The sequence below is a fragment of the Acomys russatus genome, chromosome 29, assembly GCF_903995435.1.
Source record: "Acomys russatus chromosome 29, mAcoRus1.1, whole genome shotgun sequence".
Classification (NCBI taxonomy): domain Eukaryota; kingdom Metazoa; phylum Chordata; class Mammalia; order Rodentia; family Muridae; genus Acomys; species Acomys russatus.
Window position 1 is genome coordinate 24227714 of NC_067165.1, and position 22005 is coordinate 24249718.

Sequence of the window (22005 nt, forward strand, 5' to 3'; positions counted from 1 at the left end):
TTATATTTTCTGTTGGTACGCATCCGTGATCTAGAGGTATGTCCATGTTATCTGCACTTGCAGACTCATTGGCATAGTGGCATGAATATTTCACAACGGCTTCTTGCTAATGCACCTTCCAATCCCTCCCAAACAGTTCCATACGATGACCCTATTGCGGCGTGTTCATAAATACTACTCCAGCTCCATCCAGCTGTAGCTCCTCCCTCTTCTGTGGTCACCTGTGGTCACCTGTGGTCATCTGTGGTCAACCTGGCCAGGAAACTGCTTCCTTCAGAGTCTGTGTTTGATTTTGTCCATCTGTTTTTCTGTTTCCAGTGTTGTCTTTCTTCAGCACATTGTTTTATGACACCTTAAAATGATACTTAGTTTATGATTTTATATTTTCCATAAAGTTACTTAAAGCTACAAAATGAGCCTTTTAAAAACCACGTTTGCAGCACCCACACACATTAGCCTCAATGTTTTTATATAACTCTATTACAAATTGTTTTTGTGCCATATCCTCTTCTTTTTAAATTTTTATTTATTTGTTTATTTTGTCTTGCAAACTTTATTTTTTATTTTTTGGTTTTTCGAGACAGGGTTTCTCTGTGTAATCTTGGCTGCCCTGGACTGGCTCTGTAGACCAGGCTGGCCTCGAACTTACAAAGATCCTCCTGACTCTGCCTCCTGAGTGCTGAGATTAAAGGCGTGTGCCACCACACCCGGCTACAGACTTTATTAGACCTGGGGAAAGGGGGACAAACAGCTGTCTCCTCCACCCACCACTGTCTGCTGTTGCCATTGAAGGGACGGTTCACATGGTTGGGGGGCGGTGGGAGAACAGAAAGGCTTTGATCTTGGACCGGGCACTGAGATGGACAGAGGGAAGTTGTCCAGGCAGCCAGCCAGGCTCTAGGACCTAGTGGATCAGCAGCAGGTCCAGCAAGTGGATCTGGTCACCTAGAATGAAGGCTTTGCCTCCCTGGTTCTGGGACAGCGGGGTCTCCAAAGGCTTCAGGTGGCCAGGCAGGGTCTTTACATAGTCGCTGTTACCATCCTCACATCTGGTGTAGATGAGGGTGCTGTGTGTGCAACAAAGGCCCTCACCCCATCATTCACCGTATGCAGCCCCCCTCTGATCTTTCCCATAAAGCCCAAAGGAGCAGTCCAAGTACTTCAGGATGGCATTAGATTGGTACAGGGTGAGGTCTCCATCCTTAAATTTGCAGAGCTGCCCATACAGACGGGTGGGCTTGAGCAAGCCTTGCATCCAGGTCTCTTTGGTGAGCCGCTCTGGCCCTGGTCAGCCAGCAGCATGGGCATGGCCCCACAGTGTTCTTGAACCGGGAAGTTCAGCGGCATGGCTGCTGCGAAGACGGAGGCGTGGACTCAGTGCTGCGTAGACGATGAGGGATCTTGGACACTTACGTGAGCCTAAAATTTATTTTTAGTGTGTGTGTGTGTATAGAAGTGTTTTTGTCTGTGTGTATGTTAAGTGCATCATGTTTGTGCAGTGCCTCTAGAGGCCAGAAGAGGGCGCCAAACATTAGGCTTTGAGTTGCAGACTGTTGTGAGTGAGCATCATGTGGGTGCTGGGACCTCTGTAAAAGCTGGAAGTGCTTTTAGCTACTGAGCCATCTCTCCAGCTCTTAGTTACTTTTCTGTTGTGGTAAAATGCCATGGTCAAGGCAACTTGCAAAAGAAAGGGTTTTTCTTTTATAACATAAACCAAAGACGTCACAACTCAGTGACCCTCAGGTCCACCCCAGAGCTACAGCAAAAGATGAGGAGACCTACAAGGAAAATTCACCATTACAACAAGTGTATCTCTAAGTCAAGCTGATAAAACAATTGGTAGGAATAAGTAAGATTTTTAATTTAATTTAATTTTATTTCTTTGAGACAGGATTTCTCAGTGTAACCTTGGCTGGCCTGGAGTTTGATCTGTAGTCCAGGCTGGCCTCGAACTCACAGAGATTCTTCTACCTCTGCCTCCTGACTGCTGGGATTAAAGGTGTGCACCATCCACTGCCTCGTAGAGTAAAAAAAAGATTTGACAAAACAAATAGCCAACTGCTTTAACCAGATGATACTGCCCCTAACCTCCCAGCACTCGGGAGGCAGAGGAAGGCGGATCGATGTGAGTTCGAGGCCAGCCTGGTCTACAAAGTGAGTCCAGGACAGCCAAGGCTACACAGAGAGACGCTGTCTCGAAAAACCAAAAAAAGAAAAAAAAAGTCAATTAAGAGCTGGGCGTGGTGGCGCATGCTTTTAATCTCAGCACTCTGGAAGCAGAGGCAGGCAGATCGATGTGAGTTTGAGGCCAGCCTGGTCTACAAAGCGAGTCCAGGACAGCCAAGGCTACACAGAGAAACCCTGTCTCAAACCCCCCCCCAAAAATATGTGAAAGAAGAGAGGAACAGCGGAGAGCTCACAGTTTGATTCACAATCAAGAGGTAGAGACACAAGGAATTCCAGTCTTCTAGAACCTCAAAGCTGCCCCCAGTGACACACCACCTCCAAGACCTTTCTAATCCTTCCTAAACAGTTCCCCTAATTGGGGACCAAATAATCAAACTTATGACCTCAGGAGGGCCATGCTCATCCAAACCACTGTAAACGAGTTAATGTTAAGAGCACTTGCTGCTTTTGCAGAGGCTCCAAGTCCGGTTTCCAACACCCACGAGGAAGTTTACAGCAGCCTCTTAGCTCTAGTGCCAGGGGACTCGGTGCCCTTTTCTGGCCACGTTAAGTACCAGGCACACACATGGTTCACTTACACTCACCCATTAAATAAATAATACTAATCTTTTGGGATTTGCTAAACTTCGCTTTATGGCCCAGGCTGTGCAGTATATTCATGTATGTTACTTGTATACTTGAAAATAAGCTGCTCTCTGTCATTGTTAGGGGCAGTATTATCTGCAGAGGTTAGAGCGGTCAGTTATTTGTTTTGCCCAATCTTTTTATTCCTACCAATTGCTTTGTCACCCTGATTCAGAGATAAACACATGTGTTTTGTTGTAATGGTGAATTTGTCTTTTTCTGGTACTTCTGTCAGCTTTTGCTTCCTAGCTTTTGAGATTATGTCATTTAATGCTTATAAGTCCCGAGCTGTAGCTCTCTGGTAAACCTGCATATCGCTGAGTCTTTGGGACTATGTTATTCTCGCTCTGAAGTCTCTTATTCTTTGCTGTTTACGCTGCCGTGGTGTTTTGTTGTGCCTGGCGTATGCCTGCCTTCACATTACTCAATTTTGACTCTTGGCTTTCCTCATCATTATATTTTAGAAACAGCGCTTATATTTCATAACCAGATTTTTCCCCCCTGCCTGTTGTGCTGCTTGCAATGGAGTAAATAAGCATATTTTTCTAATCAGTGAATAAATAAGTAAAAAAAAAAAAAAAAACGTATAATTTTTGTAGTTGTATGACATGTTAATTCGTTTAGGTATTACCCTTTGCTCCCATTTGAGAAGTGATTTTGTTATATAGCCCACACCGGCCTCTTAGCTCACGGCCCTCCTCCCTCAGCTGCTGAGGTCGCGGGCACGTGCCACAGAGCCGAGTGCGTTCTCGCAACTGCTGGCTTCTCTGCATCTGTCCCGTCTTCCCTACCGTGTCCTGCTTCTACCCTTTCAGTGGCTCTCGTGGGAACCTTAACACTAATAATTCACTTACCCAAGGATGCATCCTCCCCCTAAATGGTACAAGGGGCTTGGGATGGTTTAATTCCAAGCATGCTCCTTCCCAATTTGTGTAGTATTGTTATCCGGTAAATTGGTCCTTTCTTACGTTTTTAATTCCCCAAATTACACACCATCATTGTAATTCTGGACAATGGTTAGGTTTCCCACGATATTTTTCTTCTTCTTGGCCCAGAGTTTCTCACTGCAGCTTATCTTCCTCGTGTGGGATAATTTGTTTTTCCTTCCAACTCAGGTTCATCCTTAAATGCTTTTTAAAATTTTCGTCTTTTTGGTTCATTTTGCCTCAAATATATTTTGTTTGCTGAGTACCACACAATTATCATGAAGAGCACCTTCTGTTTTTCTCTGCTTATTTTTCTCATCTTATTCTTAAAAAAAAAAAGGGGGGGGGGTTTGCCCTGATCTACAGTGACTATGGATGGGTGCTTCGTTTGAGCACCTTAAAAATAATCTACTTCTTTTCCTTCTTCTTACGGACACTGGGGAGCCAGCTGGTTGGCTAAGTGCCCGTCCCTTCATCAGCACAGTGCCATTTAGTGAATGCTGTAGCATGGTGGGTGAAGGTGGCACCTTCTAGGATCAGACAGGTTGGATTTAAATGTCAGCTCTTTGGTTTGCCAGCTAATTAACCTATCTCTGTGCCTCAGTTTCCTCTTGTGTCCGACATGCTAGTGACAGTATGGGAGCCAACCTGAGGATGGGGTAGGGAATTCACGGCACTGATGACGTCATCCTCCACAGCAGCGGACCCTTTTAATGTTCTTGCTGGCCATTATTTTTCTTTTTGATTTTAAAAATTATGTTGTTATGCTTTTCTTTTTTTAAAAAAGATGTATGCGTTTATATGTGCACCTAAGTGTACCCCCATGCACGCAGGTGCTTTTGGAGCCAGAAAAAGGGGTATCAGAGTCCCCCAAAATCCCAGTTAAAGGTAGTTGGTGAGTTGTTTAATATGAGTGCTGGAAACTGAACCCCAGTCCTCTGCAAGAGCATCAAGTGCTCCTAACCCCTGAGCCGTCTCACCAGCCTCTCCCCCCTTTTAAGTTTTGTGTGTGTGTGTACGTGTCTATGCATCACTGTGTGTGTGCGTGTGCACGTGTGCATGCAATTGGAGGTCAGAAGAGAGCGTCTACTCTCCCTGGCACTGGAGTCACAGGCTGTTGGGAGCCATTAGATGTGGGTGCTGGGAACAGAACTCAGATCCTCTGAAAGGGCTGTTGAACCATCTCTCCAGCCCCTTTCCTGATGCTTTTTGACTTTTCTTATTATTGAGGATTGATGTCTGCAGGTGTGAGATTCCTTTAATTCCTTTAATTTTCCTGTTTGAACTTTTAAAAAAAAACTGTGAATTGCTCTCTTTTATCAGTTCTGGGAAGAATCTTAGCTATGTACCTTCAAGTGCTGCCTCCACCACTTTTTCTTTCCTCTCTCCTAATTAGTTAGATTAATTAGTCCTGCTCACTCCTATCATTTGCATCTTCTTGACTTTGCTCCACAGTCTCTGTGCTGTGACTATTCTGGATAATTTCTTCAAATCTATCTCCCAGCTCATTAATTGGCTTCAGCTGTGTCTAATATGCTATTAAACCTATACACCAAGTTTTTTTTATTTTAATTGTGTTTTTATTTCCAGAAGTTGTGTTTGGTTCCCAACTGTATCTGATTGTTTTCGTCTTTTTCCCTTGCAGTCCTCTCTCCCTTTGTCTGTAACGTACATCATCCTGTTAATGTACATCATCCTGTTAATGTACATCATCCTGTTAATGTACATCATCCTGTTAATGTACATCATCCTGTTCTGCCTTCTGTCTCATACATCGAAAGACTGAGCCTCCTGAGGCCGCTGGAAGGACCCCTGAGTCCAGAGCCAGCCAAAAGGCTTTCAACTTCGAAGGACAGGCTGCTTCTAATACTTCTCCCACTTCCCCGCCCCCGTGTCCCGTTTTCCCTCTTTCTCCCTTGTTCTCAATTACTTTTTTTTTTGAAAGGCTGATTCATCCCATGGTTTGAAAAAGAAGCCGAGTGCTGGGTATCTCTCCCGGCACCCAGTACTGTCCCCGCCAGTAGGTCCCCGCCGGCAGGCAGCACTATTAGGATCTGTAGAGACTTCCAGATATATTTTATGTGTAGTCAAGCAAATACACATTTAAAAATTCATTCTTTCTGTAACGCAAACGGTAGCATGCTACATATATTGTTCTGCACTTGCGTTTTAATAAAAAATATGTTTCTGGTTATGAAAGAAATACGTGCTCATTTTGAATAACATCAATTCCCAAGTGTACACATGTAGAAAATGAACGTCTCTCTGGAGTTCATTCCCTAGAGATAACATCTATTTTGCATCTATAAATATATATTTACATAAATGGGCTTATGCAACAGACACTGTTTTCTAACTTATCCCCCCCCCCCCTTTCTCCCAATAACACATCACGACATCAGTCTATGAATCTTGCCATGGCTCCACGGAGCCCCGCACGTCTGGGGCTGTGGAGTCAGAGAGGATTAAGTTCCACCATTAACTGCTCAGCTCAGTAGCTTAGGCTCTTTTACAGCCGGTTGAAGCCTCAGTTTCCTCATCTGTGAGGTGGTAGCCCAGCATACACCCCCTCCTGTTCTGAGGCAGCAGTGAGTTCGGGCAGGTCGTGTGCCCTCCAGGCCCTGGGAGAAGGTACATTTTTAATGACTGTCTCCCCTGTTTAAGAACCACATGGAATTTATAGCCTGGATATGTCATAGTGTATTAATAACGCCCCATTAGTAGACACTGGATTGGGTCTGGTGTCTTCTTACCAATGCCAGGCCCGAAAGCACCCCGTTCTGGTGAATTCTCTGGATGGGGTTACTGGGTCCCCTGGATTCTAATCTCCATACCTTCTTTGTTTTCTCACCAAGGACGAGATGAGAGTGCCCTGTGGGGTGAAGATCGTGCACTACGTACGTGTTCCTCTTTTTTTTTTTTTTTTTTTATATTATTTATTTTTATGTGTGAGTGCTTGGTCTGCATACTGCTGTTTATCATCTTCCTTTGCTCTGGGATGCCAGCCTTCTTCATGCTGAAGGTTAGCCTCACTAAAACCTTGCTGCCCACCTCCCCACTACGCATGTGTGTGTGTGCGTGCGTAGACACACACACACACACACACACACACACACACACGCGCTTTCAACACAATTCCTGTGGCTTGCAACATAGTAAAAGTTTTGAAAAAGAAAGGAGAAGTCCGAGCTGGGCGTGGTGGTGCATGCCTTTAATCCCAGCACTCGAGAGGCAGAGGCAGAGGCAGGGAGATTGCTGTGAGTTCGAGGCCAGCCTGGTCTACAAAGTGAGTCCAGGACAGCCAAGGCTACACAGAGAGACCCTGTCTCAAAACAAAACAAACAAACAAACAAACAAACAAACAAAAAACAGAGAGAGAGAGAGAGAAGTCCAAAGGAATCAAGAAAAGGAGAAAACCAAACACTGTGTACAACAGCCCCTCACCCTCTATTTAGCAGTCCTGAGAAGGCACAACCTCAAGGCTCCAAAGGAGCACTGGGTCTCCTGTAGTCATGGTGAAAGGGGTTATGTTAGAAGCCTTCTAACTACTCGAACTTTTAAATAGCCATGACGAAATTTCTCCCAGGAGCAATACACGGGTGATAGTAGCTTCAGCTTCGCAGAGCTCCCGGCTGAGGCATGAGAAATGGAGGTGGAGTCAGGACAAGGGCGTCCTTCTTAATGGATGGCGGAGAGAAAGGGACAAAGATCCTAGCGTGGAGCCCGTTGATACTGAAGAAGGGGTGGGGTTTGTGCGGAAGTGAGAGGGTGAAAGACTGTAAAGACAGAGCGCTGCTCCTGGGACAGAGGCTGGCCAGGCAGCAGCCACTTAGTGAGCCCTACTATGTGCCAGGCTCTTGTGGACACCGGGGGGGGGGGGGGGGGGGTGAGGGGGTATAGTACCAATCTTGTCTTTATGAAGGTCAGAGGCTGGTAGAGGCCAGACTGTAAATAAGCAACTGAAGCTGAGGCAGGGGACTATTTGGGACGGAGCGGCGGTGACATGGTCTCTCCGTGCAGGTCTGGTCTGGGACAGTGATCCAGCTCCTGGGAGCCATCAGCTGCAGCCAGCCAGGGGGACAGATTGAAGCTCTTGAGGACTTGATGGAGGTTAGCTCAGCAAGGAGGAAGAAAAAAAGGCTTACGACTCCTCACCCTGCCAGTTGGCAGGTACAAAGCTTGCTTCCTTGCCTGGGGGCTAGAGATTTATCCTGCCTCCCCTCACCCCCCACCCCCGTGGGTACCCTCCACCTGACGTCAGACTGAGGTCCAGTGTTCAGAAGTATGCTACCTCACTTGACTACTGGCCTGGGATCTGTGGGTACTCTTTCTACTAGGTTTGGGAGTTTGGGGGTGCGGAGGATGCTCTTCCTTTATTGTGTTTGGAAAGGCTTTATCTACTGTGACCCCAGCTGACCCACATGTAATGCTGCACCAGAGTTCCCACTCTCCTACTGGAATGGGGTCATGGAGTGCTCTTAGATGCTGTCCTTGCTCCAAAGCTCCTTAGGGATTTCTCCATAGGAGCTGAGTGGCCATGGGTAAATGCAGCCCCCACCCTGCCCATCCGCTTTGGCTGGAGTGGATATCTCTACCATGTTTGTCTCTCTCTGCAGTGTGAGCCTACAGGAATGGAGCCTATGGAGCTTCTTCAGCAGAGGGCAGAGAACCCAGGTGATGGTCCACAAAGCCTGGAGTTGGGGGGGGGGGTGGGGATGGGGTGGGGGTGGGGATGGGAGTGGGGAAGGATTCTTTTCGTTTGTTTGTTTTTTGTTTTTCAAGACAGGATTTGTTATCCTTGGCTGTCCTGGCCTCGCTTTGTAAATCACTCGAACTCACAGTGATCCACCTGCCTCTGCCTCTCGAGTGCTGGGATTAAAGGTATGTGCCACCATGCCCCAGCTGGGAGAGGATTCTTTTTTTTTTTTTTTTTTTTTAAGGTTTATTTATTACGTTGTATACAGTGCTCTGCCTGCATGTACACCTGCAAGCCAGAAGAGGGCATCAGATCACATTATAGATGGTTGTGAGCCCCCATGTGGTTGCTGGGAATTGAACTCAGGACCTCTGGAAGAGCAGTCACTGCCCTTATCCTCTGAGCCATCTCTCTAGCCCCTGGGGGAGGATTCTTAACCAACTCCCAGATCCTGCTAGGATCCCTCACTCCCCATCAGCCCAAAGTTCTCCTCCCAAGGGCCCCAGATGGGGGAACCAAGCCCCCTCAAATCTGCCCCTCCTTGTGCTCCCTGCCGTCCCCAGGATCGCATGGTACATTCCCTCTACTGCAGGTGAACAGGAAAGTGCGCCCCTGGATGTTGAAGTGCGAGCCACCGTGGTCCGTGCCATGCAGGAAGCGCTATGGACTCGGTAAGGCTTTGCTCGCTACCTCCCAGCTGTGCGGACAGGCTATATCGTGTGTAGCTTTGGGCCAGACCATATTTGAGTGTGTGTGTAGGAGTGAGTGTGTGTGTGTGTGACTGACAGTGTGTGTGTAGGAGTGAGTGCTTGTGTGTGTGTGAGTGTGCATGAGAATGAGCGTGTATGTGTCCAAACCTTTGGGGGCCCACACAGCCAGTGACGAGCTGACATGTGACCCTGGGTATCGGTAATACGTGGCTTCAGTTCCAGGGAGAGTCCGGGCTGTGAGGTCTCAGAGATCTGAGGCCAGGGTTCTCACTTACAGAGGAAGCTGAGAGAAGGCAGGAGCTGGCCAAGGCTGCACAAGTCAGTGCTGGATCAGGGTTGTGTCTACCCATGCCTTAGTTGATGTTTTACTCCCCTCAACCCAGCTTGGTCCTTTCCTCTGGCTGATATCTTAGCCCCCAACCCCAGGCTTGAGTCTCTCCACACAGACACAGCTCCCTTAATAGCGCCGAGCAGCCCGGCTTCCGACACTTGCGTTGCCACTGGTCCATTGTGTCGCCTTAGGCTGAGCCTTGAACTCTTGAGCTCTCCCTAGATAAACGGAAGACAGACCATGTTTTCCTCATAGAGCTGGGGCAGCGGGAGAGCGGTGGGGTGGGGTGGGGTGGTGGGGTGGGGTAGCCTCATCCATGGGGAAACACTCACTATAGAAAGGAAGTCCCCCCCCCACCTCCCTCTGGGGCTGAGGGAGTGGACTGTCCCTGCATAGGGCTTATTTGTCCCCACAGTGCCCAGGAGCTTCCTGACCTGCTGCTGAAGGAAGAAGAGGTAGCAGGCATTGCAGAGGGCATCGAGGCAGCCCTCTTCCACCTGACCCAAGACACCAACATCCGCTACAAGACCAAGTACCGCAGCCTGCTCTTTAACCTGAGAGATCCCCGAAACTCTGTGAGCTGCGGGAGGGGGAGTGTGGGGAAGGGGGAGAGGTTCAGCCTGCCTGCTCAGCCCTCCCTTTGGGATACCAGGAGAGCAAGACGGCAGGTTGGAGTGGGCGCTCTCAGGTGGAATGGTGCATTCATTCTCTTCCCCCACAGGAGCTGTTTCTCAAAGTGGCTCACTGTGATGTCACCCCACACGACCTGGTACAGATGAGCTCAATCCAGCTGGCCCCCAAGGAGCTGTCCCGCTGGCGGGATGAGGAGGAGAAAAAGGTGAGCTGAGTGGACACGTCACAAGAGGTGGGAGGGCATGTGTAGGGAGGGTGGCCCTGCAGTAGGACAGAGGAAGCAGGACAGATGGACAGTTAGGGCTGACAAGGAGCTGGAGAAAACAGAAAGCAAGCCGGGGAGCCTTCCAGGACAAAGGGGAGGGAAAGAGGCCACACTCTGCTTCTCTGTGGAACTGGGTTGTGTGGGGGGAGGGGAGGGGGCCAAGAGGACTTCCGTGAGCAAGTCTCCTGTGCTCTTCTTTCCATCCCAACCTCAGGTTTGGAAAAGCGGCCCCACAATCCCATCCTCCTCAGTCAAACCTTCCTACGCCCTGCCTGTGGGCCTCGCCCTGCCTGTGGGCCTCGCCCTGCATGGAACTCTGGGGAACAGGGAAGGCACAGCATTGAGCTGGCTTCTGGGAAGGCTGGCATAATGCTTGGTGGCCAGAGGCAGATGGGACTAGTCCAGGGCTGAGGGGCTGAGGTGGAGAGGATGCTAAGGTGTTGCTCTGGGAGAGCTGATAACCCAAGTCCAACCAGTGACTCCACTACTCAGCTAAGTTTCTGTTCTAGGCACTGTAGGTGTCATAGGACAGGAGCAGCTGGGTAGTTTAGGGATCAGCACAGCCTCTGTGCAGCAGCCATTAAGAATTCCAGGGTTGAGATCTGACTTTCACACGAACTCTGGTGTCCCATATTTGACCATGTCCCCTGGATGGGGAAGCCTGGTGGCACTCAGAGGAAGGATAGCAGGCTACCAAGAAGAGACTTGATACCCTATGAGCATATACAGGGGGAGGAGGTCCCCCTCAGTCACAGTCATAGGGGAGGGGAATATGGGGAAAATGGGAGGGAGGGAGGAATGGGAGGATACAAGGGATGGGATAACAATTGAGATGTAATATGAATAAATTAATAGGATATATTAAAAAAAAAAAAAAAAGAAAAAGAAAACTCCCGTGGCTGGAGAGATGGCTCAGTGGTTAAGAGCACTGGCTGTTCTTCCAGATGCCCTGAATTCAATTCCCAGCAACCACGTGGTGGCTCACAACCATCTATAGTGAGATATGGCGCCCTCTTCTGGTGGGCAGACACACATGCAGGCAAACATTGTATACATATTAAATGATTTAAAAAATCCAGGGTAGGGGCTGGGAAGGGAGCTCAGCTCAGAGAACTTGCTGCACAAGCGTGAAACCCTGAGTTCACCTGGTCATTTTGTTTTGTTTTTTGAGACAGGGTTTCTCTGTGTAGCCTTGGCTGTCCTGGACTCTCTTTGTAGACCAGGCTGGCCTTGAACTCAAAGCGATCCACCTGCCTCTGCCTCCCAAGTGCTGGGATTAAAGGCATGCACTACCACCCAATGGCCTGGTCATTTGTAATCCCAGTGTTGGCTGGGGAGGTGGAGATACAGCCTAGTGAAAGATTTTGTCTCAAAAAGTAAGGTGGTCGGCTCCTGAGGAAGGACATCGAAGATTCACCTCTGCCTTCTACATGCATTTATACACACGAGCACAATGCACCCAGCCATCCGCTACCATGCACACCCACATGTACACATGTGCATAAGCAAGCATGTCAGGGTAATGAACACGGGGCCTGAATCAAAGCCCAGTATTCGTGTCCTCATCCTGGAGTGAGTCCATCTGCCTGGGGGTAGGATGGGGGGGTGCAGGACCCCTCTCTTCCTGCACCATTGGAAAAGAAGAGACAGGCATCCAGGTCAGGTGACATTGGTCAGCAAAGGGAATGACAGCTAGCTAAGTGGCTACTCTGAACCTCGAGCCAACCAGAGCCCTCCACATGTGTTTATTAACTCCTTGCTCTTAATCGCCAGAGAATAGATAAACTGAGGCTTAGGGCAACTAAAGTGGTGGCCAAAAGTCCAAACTAATCCTTAAAATCTTTATTAATGGCCCATCTGGGACTCAGCCTGCATCCTTGTCCCAGACACCACAGCCTCTCTGGGGAGGGGTGGGATGGGGTAGCCAGAGGCCTAATTGACTTGGGTGAAGGCCAAGTCCAGGAACATTCCTTAGAGGAGGCGAGACTTCAGTGGAACCTGGAGAGGTTAGGGCTGACGGGGGGAGAGGGTGGTTGGCTTTCTGAGTGAGCAAAGACGGGCTGGAAAACGAGGGAGCCCCCCACCCCCGCAAGGGAGAAGCCTGAAGGAGGGAAGGTCACTCGCTTGCCAGAGGCCCCTGGCTGAGCTTGGTTGGCCTCTGCAGGGCCTGGACATCATTGAGCAATACCAGAAAGAACTGTACAGACTTCCCGCCTCCAAACTGACTCACAAGGGGGAGATAGAGATCCAGCGGGACTCGGACCAGATGCTGACCCTGGAGGACCTGATGGTAAGGGGCAGGGCAGGGCCTGACATAGGCACAGGTACTACTAACTGTGCCACGCTCCCCACCCCCCTCCTACCTCTCCCTACCCCCACCCACCCCCACCGCCAACCCCCGAGCAAGGCCATTTCATACTCCTTTGGCCCTGTGTTCAAGGCTTAGCAGGGACTGCAATCCTTGCTGTTCGTGGTGGAGGCACTGAGAATGGGTGGGGCAATAGGCCTGGCGCTGGTCTCCCTTCTTTTAGCCTAGCTCCAGGACACTTAATAGAACAAGAGGGACACTAAGGCCGGGCGCACATCTATAATCCCAGCACTCAGGAGGCAGAGGCAGGCAGATTGCTCTGAGTTCGAAGTCACCCTGATCCACATAGTGAGTCCAGGACAGCCAAGGCTAAACAGAGAAACCCTGTCTTGGAAAAACAGAAGGGGAAAAAAAAAAAAAAAAAAAAGAGGGACACTAAGGCTTGTCACTGCAGTCACCCCAGCCCTAGCCATTGTGGCTTCAGGCAGTGGCTTTTCTAAAGGTTAGAAACAGACACCTGTTTTTGTCAGTGGGTTTGTTTGCTTGGCGTAGCCGCAGGTAAGGAACCGCCCACAAGCCTGGGCAGTCCCGTTAGAGGCCCACCTGACCTTGCCCTTTCACCTGGAGGAGGCTCAGTATCTAGGCCTTTTTACTGATGGGTCAGCTCCATCCCCTGGCACATCCTGTATCCACCTCCAGTGGAGCGCCTCCATCTTGTCCAGAGCCTTCTTAGTGTACATGGCTAACTGGTGTCCTTTGGCCAGCAAGACTTTCCCCTTTGCCCCACACTCATCACCCTCAGAAGGCCACTCTGGCTTGTTTGGGGTCTCTATGGGTCAGTTGTCGCCTGCTTCTGATCAGAAGATGGGTGGAGGGCAGGGGAGTTCTCTCAGTACAGACTTGTTGATTCTCTCCTGGGTGCCAGGCCCTGGGGGGGGGGGGGGGGAATGACAGCGGGTGTGATAAGACAAACTCCCTGCCACCTCCCACCCGACTCCCCAGCATCCAAGCCAAGAAGCATCAACTGCCTGTGTAGAGAGGAGCCCTCAGGGGGCACAGCTGCTCCCCAGCCCAAGCCAAGCCACTTTCCCTCAAGAGCTGGATGTGTCAGCATTGGAGAGGGAGGCGTGTACAGAAAGTGCCAGGGGAAGAGAGGGAAGAAGATGGCACAGGGGAAGGGAAGGTGACAGAGAAGAGCAACCTTCGCTCCTATTGAGTACCTGCCATATGCCCCCTTTACAAACAGCACCTCATTGGAACATGGCGACTGCTGACACTGCCTTGCTGAAACTCAGCCATTGGACTCAGCTCACTGGGGTGGAGCGGGGATGTGAGCCTGGCAGTGTTTTGAGGATCTAGCTTTTCAAACCTTCCTGGCGCAAGGGTTTCTGTTCTGGTGGGCTGGGGGGGAGGGAGCGGGGAAAGGTGATTAGAGTATTTATTCTCCTGGGTTCTGTCATCTGCTTCTGAGGACTAGACCTAAAGAAAGGATGCACAAGTTAGGGGAAAAAACTTTATGTACAGAGATGCCTCCGGGGCTTCGTGCTGGTGACAACTGGAGGTGACCCTAATGTCTAGCAGCAGAGGTGACAGTCTGCCACACAGTCTGCCACGCAGTCTGCCCATGGGGGGCCTACAAGGGGGGGGGGCAAATGTTTCTACTGCAATTGATGGGTAAAATATGAATATAAAGAATATTTGACCTCAAATCATAGGAGGATTCCCGCAGACCCTCTGCATAGGGAAAGTGTGAAAAACTACCCAGTGTCTCAACAGGTGTCTGAATGAATGGTGGGATTTTTAAAAATTTACAATATTAATTATTAATTAACTTTACATCCTGGTCGTAGCCCCATCCCCCCTCACATCCCAATCCCACCCTCCCTCCTTTCTCCTCTCCCCTTTCCCCCTCCCCTTCCCCTATTCCTCAGAAAAGGGGAGCGCCCCTTCCCATCCACGCCAGCTCAAGTCACATCAAGATTGTCCGCTTTGGGCCTGGAGAGAGGCTCAGAGGTTAAGAGCACTGGCTGCTCTTCCAAAGGTCCTGAGTTCAATTCCCATCAACCACATGGTGGCTCACAACCATCTATAATGAGATCGGATGTCCTCTTCTGCTTACAGGCACTCACACAGGCAGAATACTGTATATATAATAAAATCTTAAAAAGGGAAGAAAAAAAAGATTGTCCTCTTCCCCTGTAGCCTGGCAAGGCAGTCCTGCCAGGAAGAAGTGATTGAAAAGCTGGCAAGAGAGTCCATGTCAGAGACAGCCCCTCTCCCCTTACTAGGGGACCCACATGAAGCTTGAGCTGCCCATCAGCTACATCTTTGTAGGGGGCCCTAGGGCCAGTCCATCATGGTCCTTGGTTGGTGCTTCAGTCTCAGCAAGCCCCTCTGGGCCCTGGGTAGGTGGTTCTTGTGGAGCTTCTGTCACCTCCAGGTCCTTTGCTCCTTCCCCCCACTTTTCCACACAGCTCCCTATGTGTCACCCAGTGCTTGGCCGGGAGTCTCAGCTAACTTGCGGAGGTTTCTTTTACAAATTTCTAGTGCCTTGGAGTATAAAAACATATGTAGGAAAATAAGCCACTTTCTCGAGGCTCTACCTATTGAGGGCCATTGACCTTCCTGACCTCTTTGCCATCTATCCCTCTCTGTCCTGTGCTTTGCAGGAACCCATGGTACCCAGAGAGTGCAGCCCACAGGCCCTGCCAGGCCCTCTGGAGGACACCACAGATCAGCATCAGCACCACCTCTGGGATACTAACTGCCACATCTGCAATGGTGGGAAGGAAGCCAGGAAGGATGTCAGTGGTAGCCCGCCAGAGCCACATACGGGCAGCAGCCACAACATGGGTGGGTAGCCCAGTGGGAAGGTGTCGGAATGGCAGTGGCTGGGCCACAGGTCACCTTGGAATGGAGCTGTGGGCTGGCTTCTGTCTCCGCATACACATGTCAGTCCTTGCCTCTGCTCTTTGCAGATCGGAAATCCTCAACTAAACCGCCTGGCTTCCCCAGAGTCCTGATGGACATGGAGAAAAATGTCATCCAGAAAGCCCCAGATCCAGCTCCTGTGTCCTCTTCAGAGATGCTCAAAGCTGGGGAGACACTCCCCAAAGAACCACAGGACAGGTATGGAACTGACAGCCAGGAGGCAAGCAACCCAGAAGCATGGGTGGGGGAGGCCACCAGCTGGAGCGACAGCGCGCACACACACACACACACACACACACACACACACACACACACACACTCTGCAGGAGCTTCCTTCCTGTATGACCTTAAGTCTTCCCATGTCTTCGAGCCTCTGCTTGTCCGTCTGTGAGATGGAACTTGTGCGGCTTCCTGGTCCCCTCCTTCACAAAGCTGTGCAGTCAGTGCTCAGCTCTCTGCCATGAGGACACGGTACCGGCTCTGCAAAGGAAGGGGATACTGGAGGAACATCCTAATGAGTGACGCTTGCGTGGCCCTTGCCCCGTCCTTCTTTCTAGACTCCAGATGCCTGCTGGGCCCAAAAATGGCCTGCCCAGCCCTCCCCCCTGGGAAGGCTCACTGGATATGTTCTCGATCAAGCATTTCCGGGCCAAGGCGCAGCTGATCTCGGGGCACAGCTGTCAGCTCGTCCAGGTACTCCACTCCTGCTCACAAGGCCCCTCCCTCACATACTTCTCAGCCTGGTTGGTTATTTATTCATCCACTGGGTTTACAGATGATCGGTGAGCCCTGTGCTAACTTAGCATGAGGAAAGAGGGCACACCTTACTTAGCCTGATTCTGAGACACACTGAGGCTAATAGCTCTACCCCAAGGCATAAGGCAAAGGAGTTGCAGGGAGAATGTTCTGGGGCCTCTCAGTTCACAGGAGGGGTTTGTTTGTTTGTTTGTTTGTTTGTTTGTTTTTCGAGAAAGGGTCTCTCTGTGTTAGCCTTGGCTGCCCTAGACTTGCTTTGTAGACCAGGCTGGCCTTGAACTCACAGCGATCCGCCTGCCTCTGCCTCCCGAGTGCTGGGATTAAAGGCGTACGCCACCAGGAGGGTTTTAAGAGTCACTATTGAATGACTGGTGAGCTAAACTTAATCAGGGAGCGAGTGAGAGCCCATGAAACTTTGGCGAGGACACTACTGGAGGTCTCCAGGGGCAGCTAGAGCTTTCTGGGGGAGCCCCTGGCGTGGGGGGGGGGGGGTCTGGATACACTACCCTTCTTCTTCCCAGGCTTTGGCCTAAGAGGGTGGGAAGCTGGGTGCTGACCAGCCACCTGCCTGCAGGCTCTGCCACAGGTCATTCGCTCAGCGGGCTGCCTCCCCCCAAACAATGTCTGGGATCTTCTCGACAGCATGTGCCCAGCCAAGGCAAGGGTAAGCTGCCTGCCCTTAGAGCATCCTCTCCTTCTGCCTCTCCCGCTCCCCCTCCTCTCAGCTTCTTCCCTCCCTCCCTAGCTCACCAGTGACCCTGGGCAAGACAACCCCCTCCCCCGTCTGCCTTGCCTCTCCCCACCCCCCACCCCCCCCCCCCCTCGCTTCCCTGTTTCTTCCTAGAGCAGCGGTTCTCAACCTGTGGGTCACAAGGTCTTTGAGGGTCAAACGGCTCTTTCACAAGGGTTGCACATCAGAAATTTTTTACATCATGATTCATAACAGTAGCAGAATTACAGTAACATCAAAAATGCCTTCCTGGCCGGGGGTTGCCGCAGCATGAAGAGCTGCATCAGGAAGGTTGAGAACCACTGTTCTAAAAGGAAATAGGCTCGCAGAGGTCTGTTGAGTCTGAGTGTGCCTGCAGGCCCAGAGGATGGCTGCCTCTCCTTTACCTCTTCCTGTATCCTCCAGGACATCTGTGTGGTCAGACTCTGTCCCCATGGGTCTCGGGACATCAAGAACTACCGTCTGCTCTACTCCTACCTCAACAACAAGCAGTGCCACTGCCTGGCATCTGTGGAGCCCGTGGCGATGGTCCTGCTGCCCCTGCCAGCCTTCCAGCCTCTGCCAGCCAGACTGCGCCCCCTGGGGGGCCCAGGTGAGAACCAGTTACATGCCCAACTAGAACTACAGAGCAGCCACATTTAATCCAAGTAAGTGTAGCCGGGCCGGAGGCAGATCCAGACAGCTTACTGAAAGACTTGTAGCAGCCAGCGGGAGGGATAGGTGTTACTCTGCAGCTGACCTAGCTAGGCCTGGCTTCAGGGCAGGCGTCAGTGTAGGCATGGCCCTAGGAAATCACCTGTGGAAAAGGACTTCAGGGACTCAAGAACAACAGGATGTGCCTGCCTGCTCTGAAGAAGAAGAAAAAAAAAAAAAAAGTTTAAGACCTTCCTGAGCTGCAGTTCCCAGTTCTGGAGGCAAATTGGCATGTCCTCTGTCGGGCGGTTCTGAACAAAAGCCCAGCTTGCGTTGGGACACCTTTGTTCACAGGGTCCCACTAAGTGATCCAGTCATCTCATTGATTGATTGATTGATTCATTCATTCATTCATACCTTGCCTTATGGTAGGCATGAGGACAGATGCCACCAACCCCTGGGATGGTAACCAGATGACCCTTGATCACCTAGACCACGTATTCTGAGACAGGCTCACTTGCCTGCTTGCTTTTCCCCACCTCACTGCCAGGAAGTTGTCCTGATCAAACCCACAGAGCCATGGCAGCTTTTGAGGAATCCAGGCAGACTTCCTGCAGGTCTTGGGACTCTGTTCTCCTCCTCTTTGCAGGTCTCGAAGCTACTCACACGAGCCTGTTACTAGCTGTACTGTTCCCTAAGGATGGGCTTCCAGACACAGCTGTGCCCAGCCCCATGCGGAAAAAGGTGCCAAAGACTGTCTCCTTCAGCAAAAAAGTGGAGATGAGACGCTACCAGCCAGAGGACAGCTCAGAGGCCACCCTGAGAGGATCATCTCCCCATGAGGAGGCCTCACATCAGAGCTTGGCCAAGGACAGCCTGGCACCAAGGACTGTTTGTACTCCCCAGGGCCTCCCCAGAGGCAGGGGAAGGCAGGAACGTGGGAGAGGACAGAGGTCCTCAGAAGAAGGCTGGTGCCACCCCCAACATCTCAATTTAGCAGGACCAATTTTTCCTGGCATTGGCCGTGGGCAGCACCTCCATAGGCCTTCCTGTTTCCACCGAGACCTACTCCAACACCTCAGGGTCTTAGTGACCATGACTCAACAGTTCCAGGCCTCACTGTGGCCCCCAGGCCAGGAGCCCCTCCTTCCATCCTCTGCAGTATCTGCAGTTGCAGATCCCCCTGGGCCAATCCCAGACCCTTCATTGGGCCCTGTGGATGGAGGTGGCTCTGCGTGTCCCCTGCCAGAGCCTTCAGACTCACCGGAACGGGAGTGTGGATTCTCTTACCAGTGCTGAACCAGAGGAAAAGCGGATCAGCTCTCCCACACCTGCCCAGTTTGTATCTGTTCTGCAGTGTTTGATGTTGATTTTTTTGGTTCAATAAAAACTTGGCAAAGTAAGAGTTGCATCTTATGGCTGTGTAGGAGTCTCTAGTCTCATCCAGGTGTGGCTTGAGGTCTCTTTAAAATTTTGTGCACAAATACATGCCCTCCCTAGTTGCTGATCAGAGGTGGGGGAGTGTCCTGAGTCATCACTTTGTCCCTGGACAGGGCTCTTGCTATGTGGTGTCTGGAGGCATTTAAAAACTACTCTGAGGGGGCTGGAAAGATGTCTCAGTGGTTAAGAGCACTGACTGCTCTTCCAGAGGTCCTGAGTTCAAGTCCCAGCAACCACATGGTGGCTCACAACCATCTATAATGTGATCTGATGCCCTCCAGGGGTACAAGCAGGCAATGTATACATAATAAATAAACAAATCGTTAAAAAACAAAACAAAACAACAAAAAACTACTCTGAGATGAGTGTGGAGGTCCCCGCACTCAGGGGGCAGAGGCAGATGTGTTGAATTTTTGTTCCACACAGGGAGTTCCAGGCCAGCCAGTGTCACACAGTGAAACTCTGTCTGTGGTGGCCATTCTTTTTTTTAAATATATTATTATGTATACAGCGCTCTGCCTGCATATATGCCCACAGGCCAGAAGAGGGCATCAGATTACGTTATAGATGGTTGTGAGCCACCATATGGTTGCTGGGAGTTGAACTCAGGACCTCTGGAGGAGCAGACTGTCAGTGCTCTTAACCGCTGAGCCATCTCTGCGGCCCAGTGGTGGCCATTCTTGAATGTCAGCTTGACTGCATCTGAAACTGACTAAAATCTAAATGGCTAGGCATACCTTTGAGGCATTTACTTCTTTAACCATCTGACGTGGGGTGACCCCTCCCCTAATGTGGATCTCTGAGGTGAGCCAATACACCTTTAACTCAGATCTTTGGAGGTGGGAAGATCCACCTTTGATCTGGACCATGCTTTCTGCCGGCAGCTCTCTCTTCGCCTGTGTGCTCTGGCTAATGGCGATTTAAAGCCTGCTTCTTGGGGATTCTGGTGTATACCCAAGACCAGCTGAGACTTGCAGCGTTGTGGACTGAGCAGCTACTGGATTCTTGGACTTTACATTGGTAGACAGCCATTGTGAGACTAGCTGGACCACAGCCTGTAATCCACTCAGGCTAATAAAGCTCTGTGTGTGTGTGTGTGTGTGTGTGTGTGTGTGTGTGCGCGCGCGCTGTAAGTTCTATCTCTAACTAATACACTGTCTTAAAAAAAAAATTGAGTCAAGGGGAAGACTCATTGGCAGGAGGGAAGACAGACTGCAAGGCCACAGCAGGTAGAGCTATTAGAAAGGCTCACTATTCATTTAGTTACCTTATGCGCGCACCTGTGAGTCTTGGAGGTCAGAACAGATGCACGCGCGCCTGTGGGTCTTGGAGGTCAGAACAGAGCTTTGGCATCTTCCTCTTTCACCATTCACGTTATGGCTCATGGAACCAGAAACTCACCGTTTTGGCTAGGCTGTCAGACTAGCTGGCAATCTTTGCAAATTAGGAATTTGCTGTCTCCCCCTTCCCCTAATGCTGGTGTTAACAGACTCTTAGCCATTGGGCCTTCTCCCCAGCTGCAGGAGCGATTTAAAAAGTTCCAAAGCCAGTAATTTTTCTTTTGGATAGGTTGGGGTGATGTCACAAAACAGTGTTCTCTAGGAGTCTGTGTCCGTGTGTTTCTGTGAGGACCTCTCAGTACACACATGTCGTGTGTGATTGCAGCTTGCTCACCCGCCCTCCCTCCCCCCCCCCCCCCCCCCCGTATGTCTCTGTCTCTGTCTCTGTCCTGCAGACAGGTCTAGGCCTGAGAAGACATTCAGGTCTGCCGAGGTTGGTATGAAGGCTGCCTTGCCTTGGATCTGGAGTGAACTTCTCACAGCAGCTTTGAGTCTGGAGACTGACTAGCTGCCCCAGACTGATTAGCCAGGATCCTGCCCTTCACTGCAGCATCCAAAACATGCCTCATTTTGTAGCCTGCTGGACTGGAAAGGGAGAGGAGCCCCTCTTTCTTACCCCAAGAGCTCTGCGGCTGCCCTACCCCCAGCAGACAGCAGAGGGGGCCCTCTGCATTGGGATGGAGGTCGGAGTTGGCAGGACCGAGGCTGAGCTGGGGGCGGGTGAGAGAAAGTGGAAGGGGTTGGAAGCGGGGGGGTGGGGGGTGGGCGAGGGTAGGTTGTTAAGTGGGAGCAACGAGGGTGTGCCGGACCGGTGAACGAGGGAAAGGAACTGGGCTCTTGAGGGAACTCCCCTGGCACAGAGGGCACGGGAATGCCGCAGACTCAGCGATAAATGCAAATGATGCAAATTACTATGCAAACCCGCAGCTTCTCTCAGAGCCCGCAACTTGGGTGGCTTTCCTAACGCAGCCGTGGTTGGGGGAGACCGCAGCTCCTGTTTCTCCTTGGCCGCGGCTTTCTCCAGGGGAGACAGCAGAGGCATCGAAGAAGAGCTAGCTAGCCTCTGCCCTCCGCCGGTGCCTGCCCTTAGAGCTTCAGTTTGCCCTTCCATAGGTGGGCTGCAAACGCAGCCATCTGACAACTCGCTCGGGGGAGCGGGATATAGGTGGACCCCAAAAACCTGTATATGACATCCCTTCCCCCACTCTCCCCCAAGCTCCCCCCTCCCCCCGCAAACCTTCTGCTCCTAGTTCCCAAGCCCTTTGCTTATCTCTTGATAGGGACCAGGAACGCAGCTTGGCACGACGTTGCTAGGGGGTGTGATCGGCGGTTGCTAGGTTCTAGGAATGTTGCTATGCAACGCCGGGCGGGGCCCTGGTTGCTAGGCCGAGGAGGAGTCGCCCGCTGCCCAAAGGGTTTTAGCTAACTATGCCCACCCCCACCAGGACCCGCGTGGACACCCCCAGGCTGGCCGCAGTCTCCGGGGTTCCTTCCG

General features: G+C 51.0%; 1 protein-coding gene across 1 annotated transcript in view; it reads left to right on the forward strand.

Annotated features, from left to right (window-relative positions):
• The window catches only part of Spocd1 (SPOC domain containing 1), a 30717-nt gene extending 11688 nt beyond the window's left edge, over positions 1-19029 (forward strand). The window contains exons 2-14 of the mRNA XM_051172076.1: positions 6593-6634; positions 7758-7907; positions 8354-8433; positions 8997-9104; positions 9890-10049; positions 10196-10312; positions 12537-12662; positions 15350-15533; positions 15659-15809; positions 16160-16304; positions 16942-17031; positions 17503-17689; positions 18380-19029. Of these exons, the coding sequence (XP_051028033.1) occupies positions 6593-6634; positions 7758-7907; positions 8354-8433; positions 8997-9104; positions 9890-10049; positions 10196-10312; positions 12537-12662; positions 15350-15533; positions 15659-15809; positions 16160-16304; positions 16942-17031; positions 17503-17689; positions 18380-19029 (2190 nt within the window). The remainder of the gene's footprint in view (positions 1-6592; positions 6635-7757; positions 7908-8353; positions 8434-8996; positions 9105-9889; positions 10050-10195; positions 10313-12536; positions 12663-15349; positions 15534-15658; positions 15810-16159; positions 16305-16941; positions 17032-17502; positions 17690-18379) is intronic.
• Positions 19030-22005: the final 2976 nt, after the last annotated feature.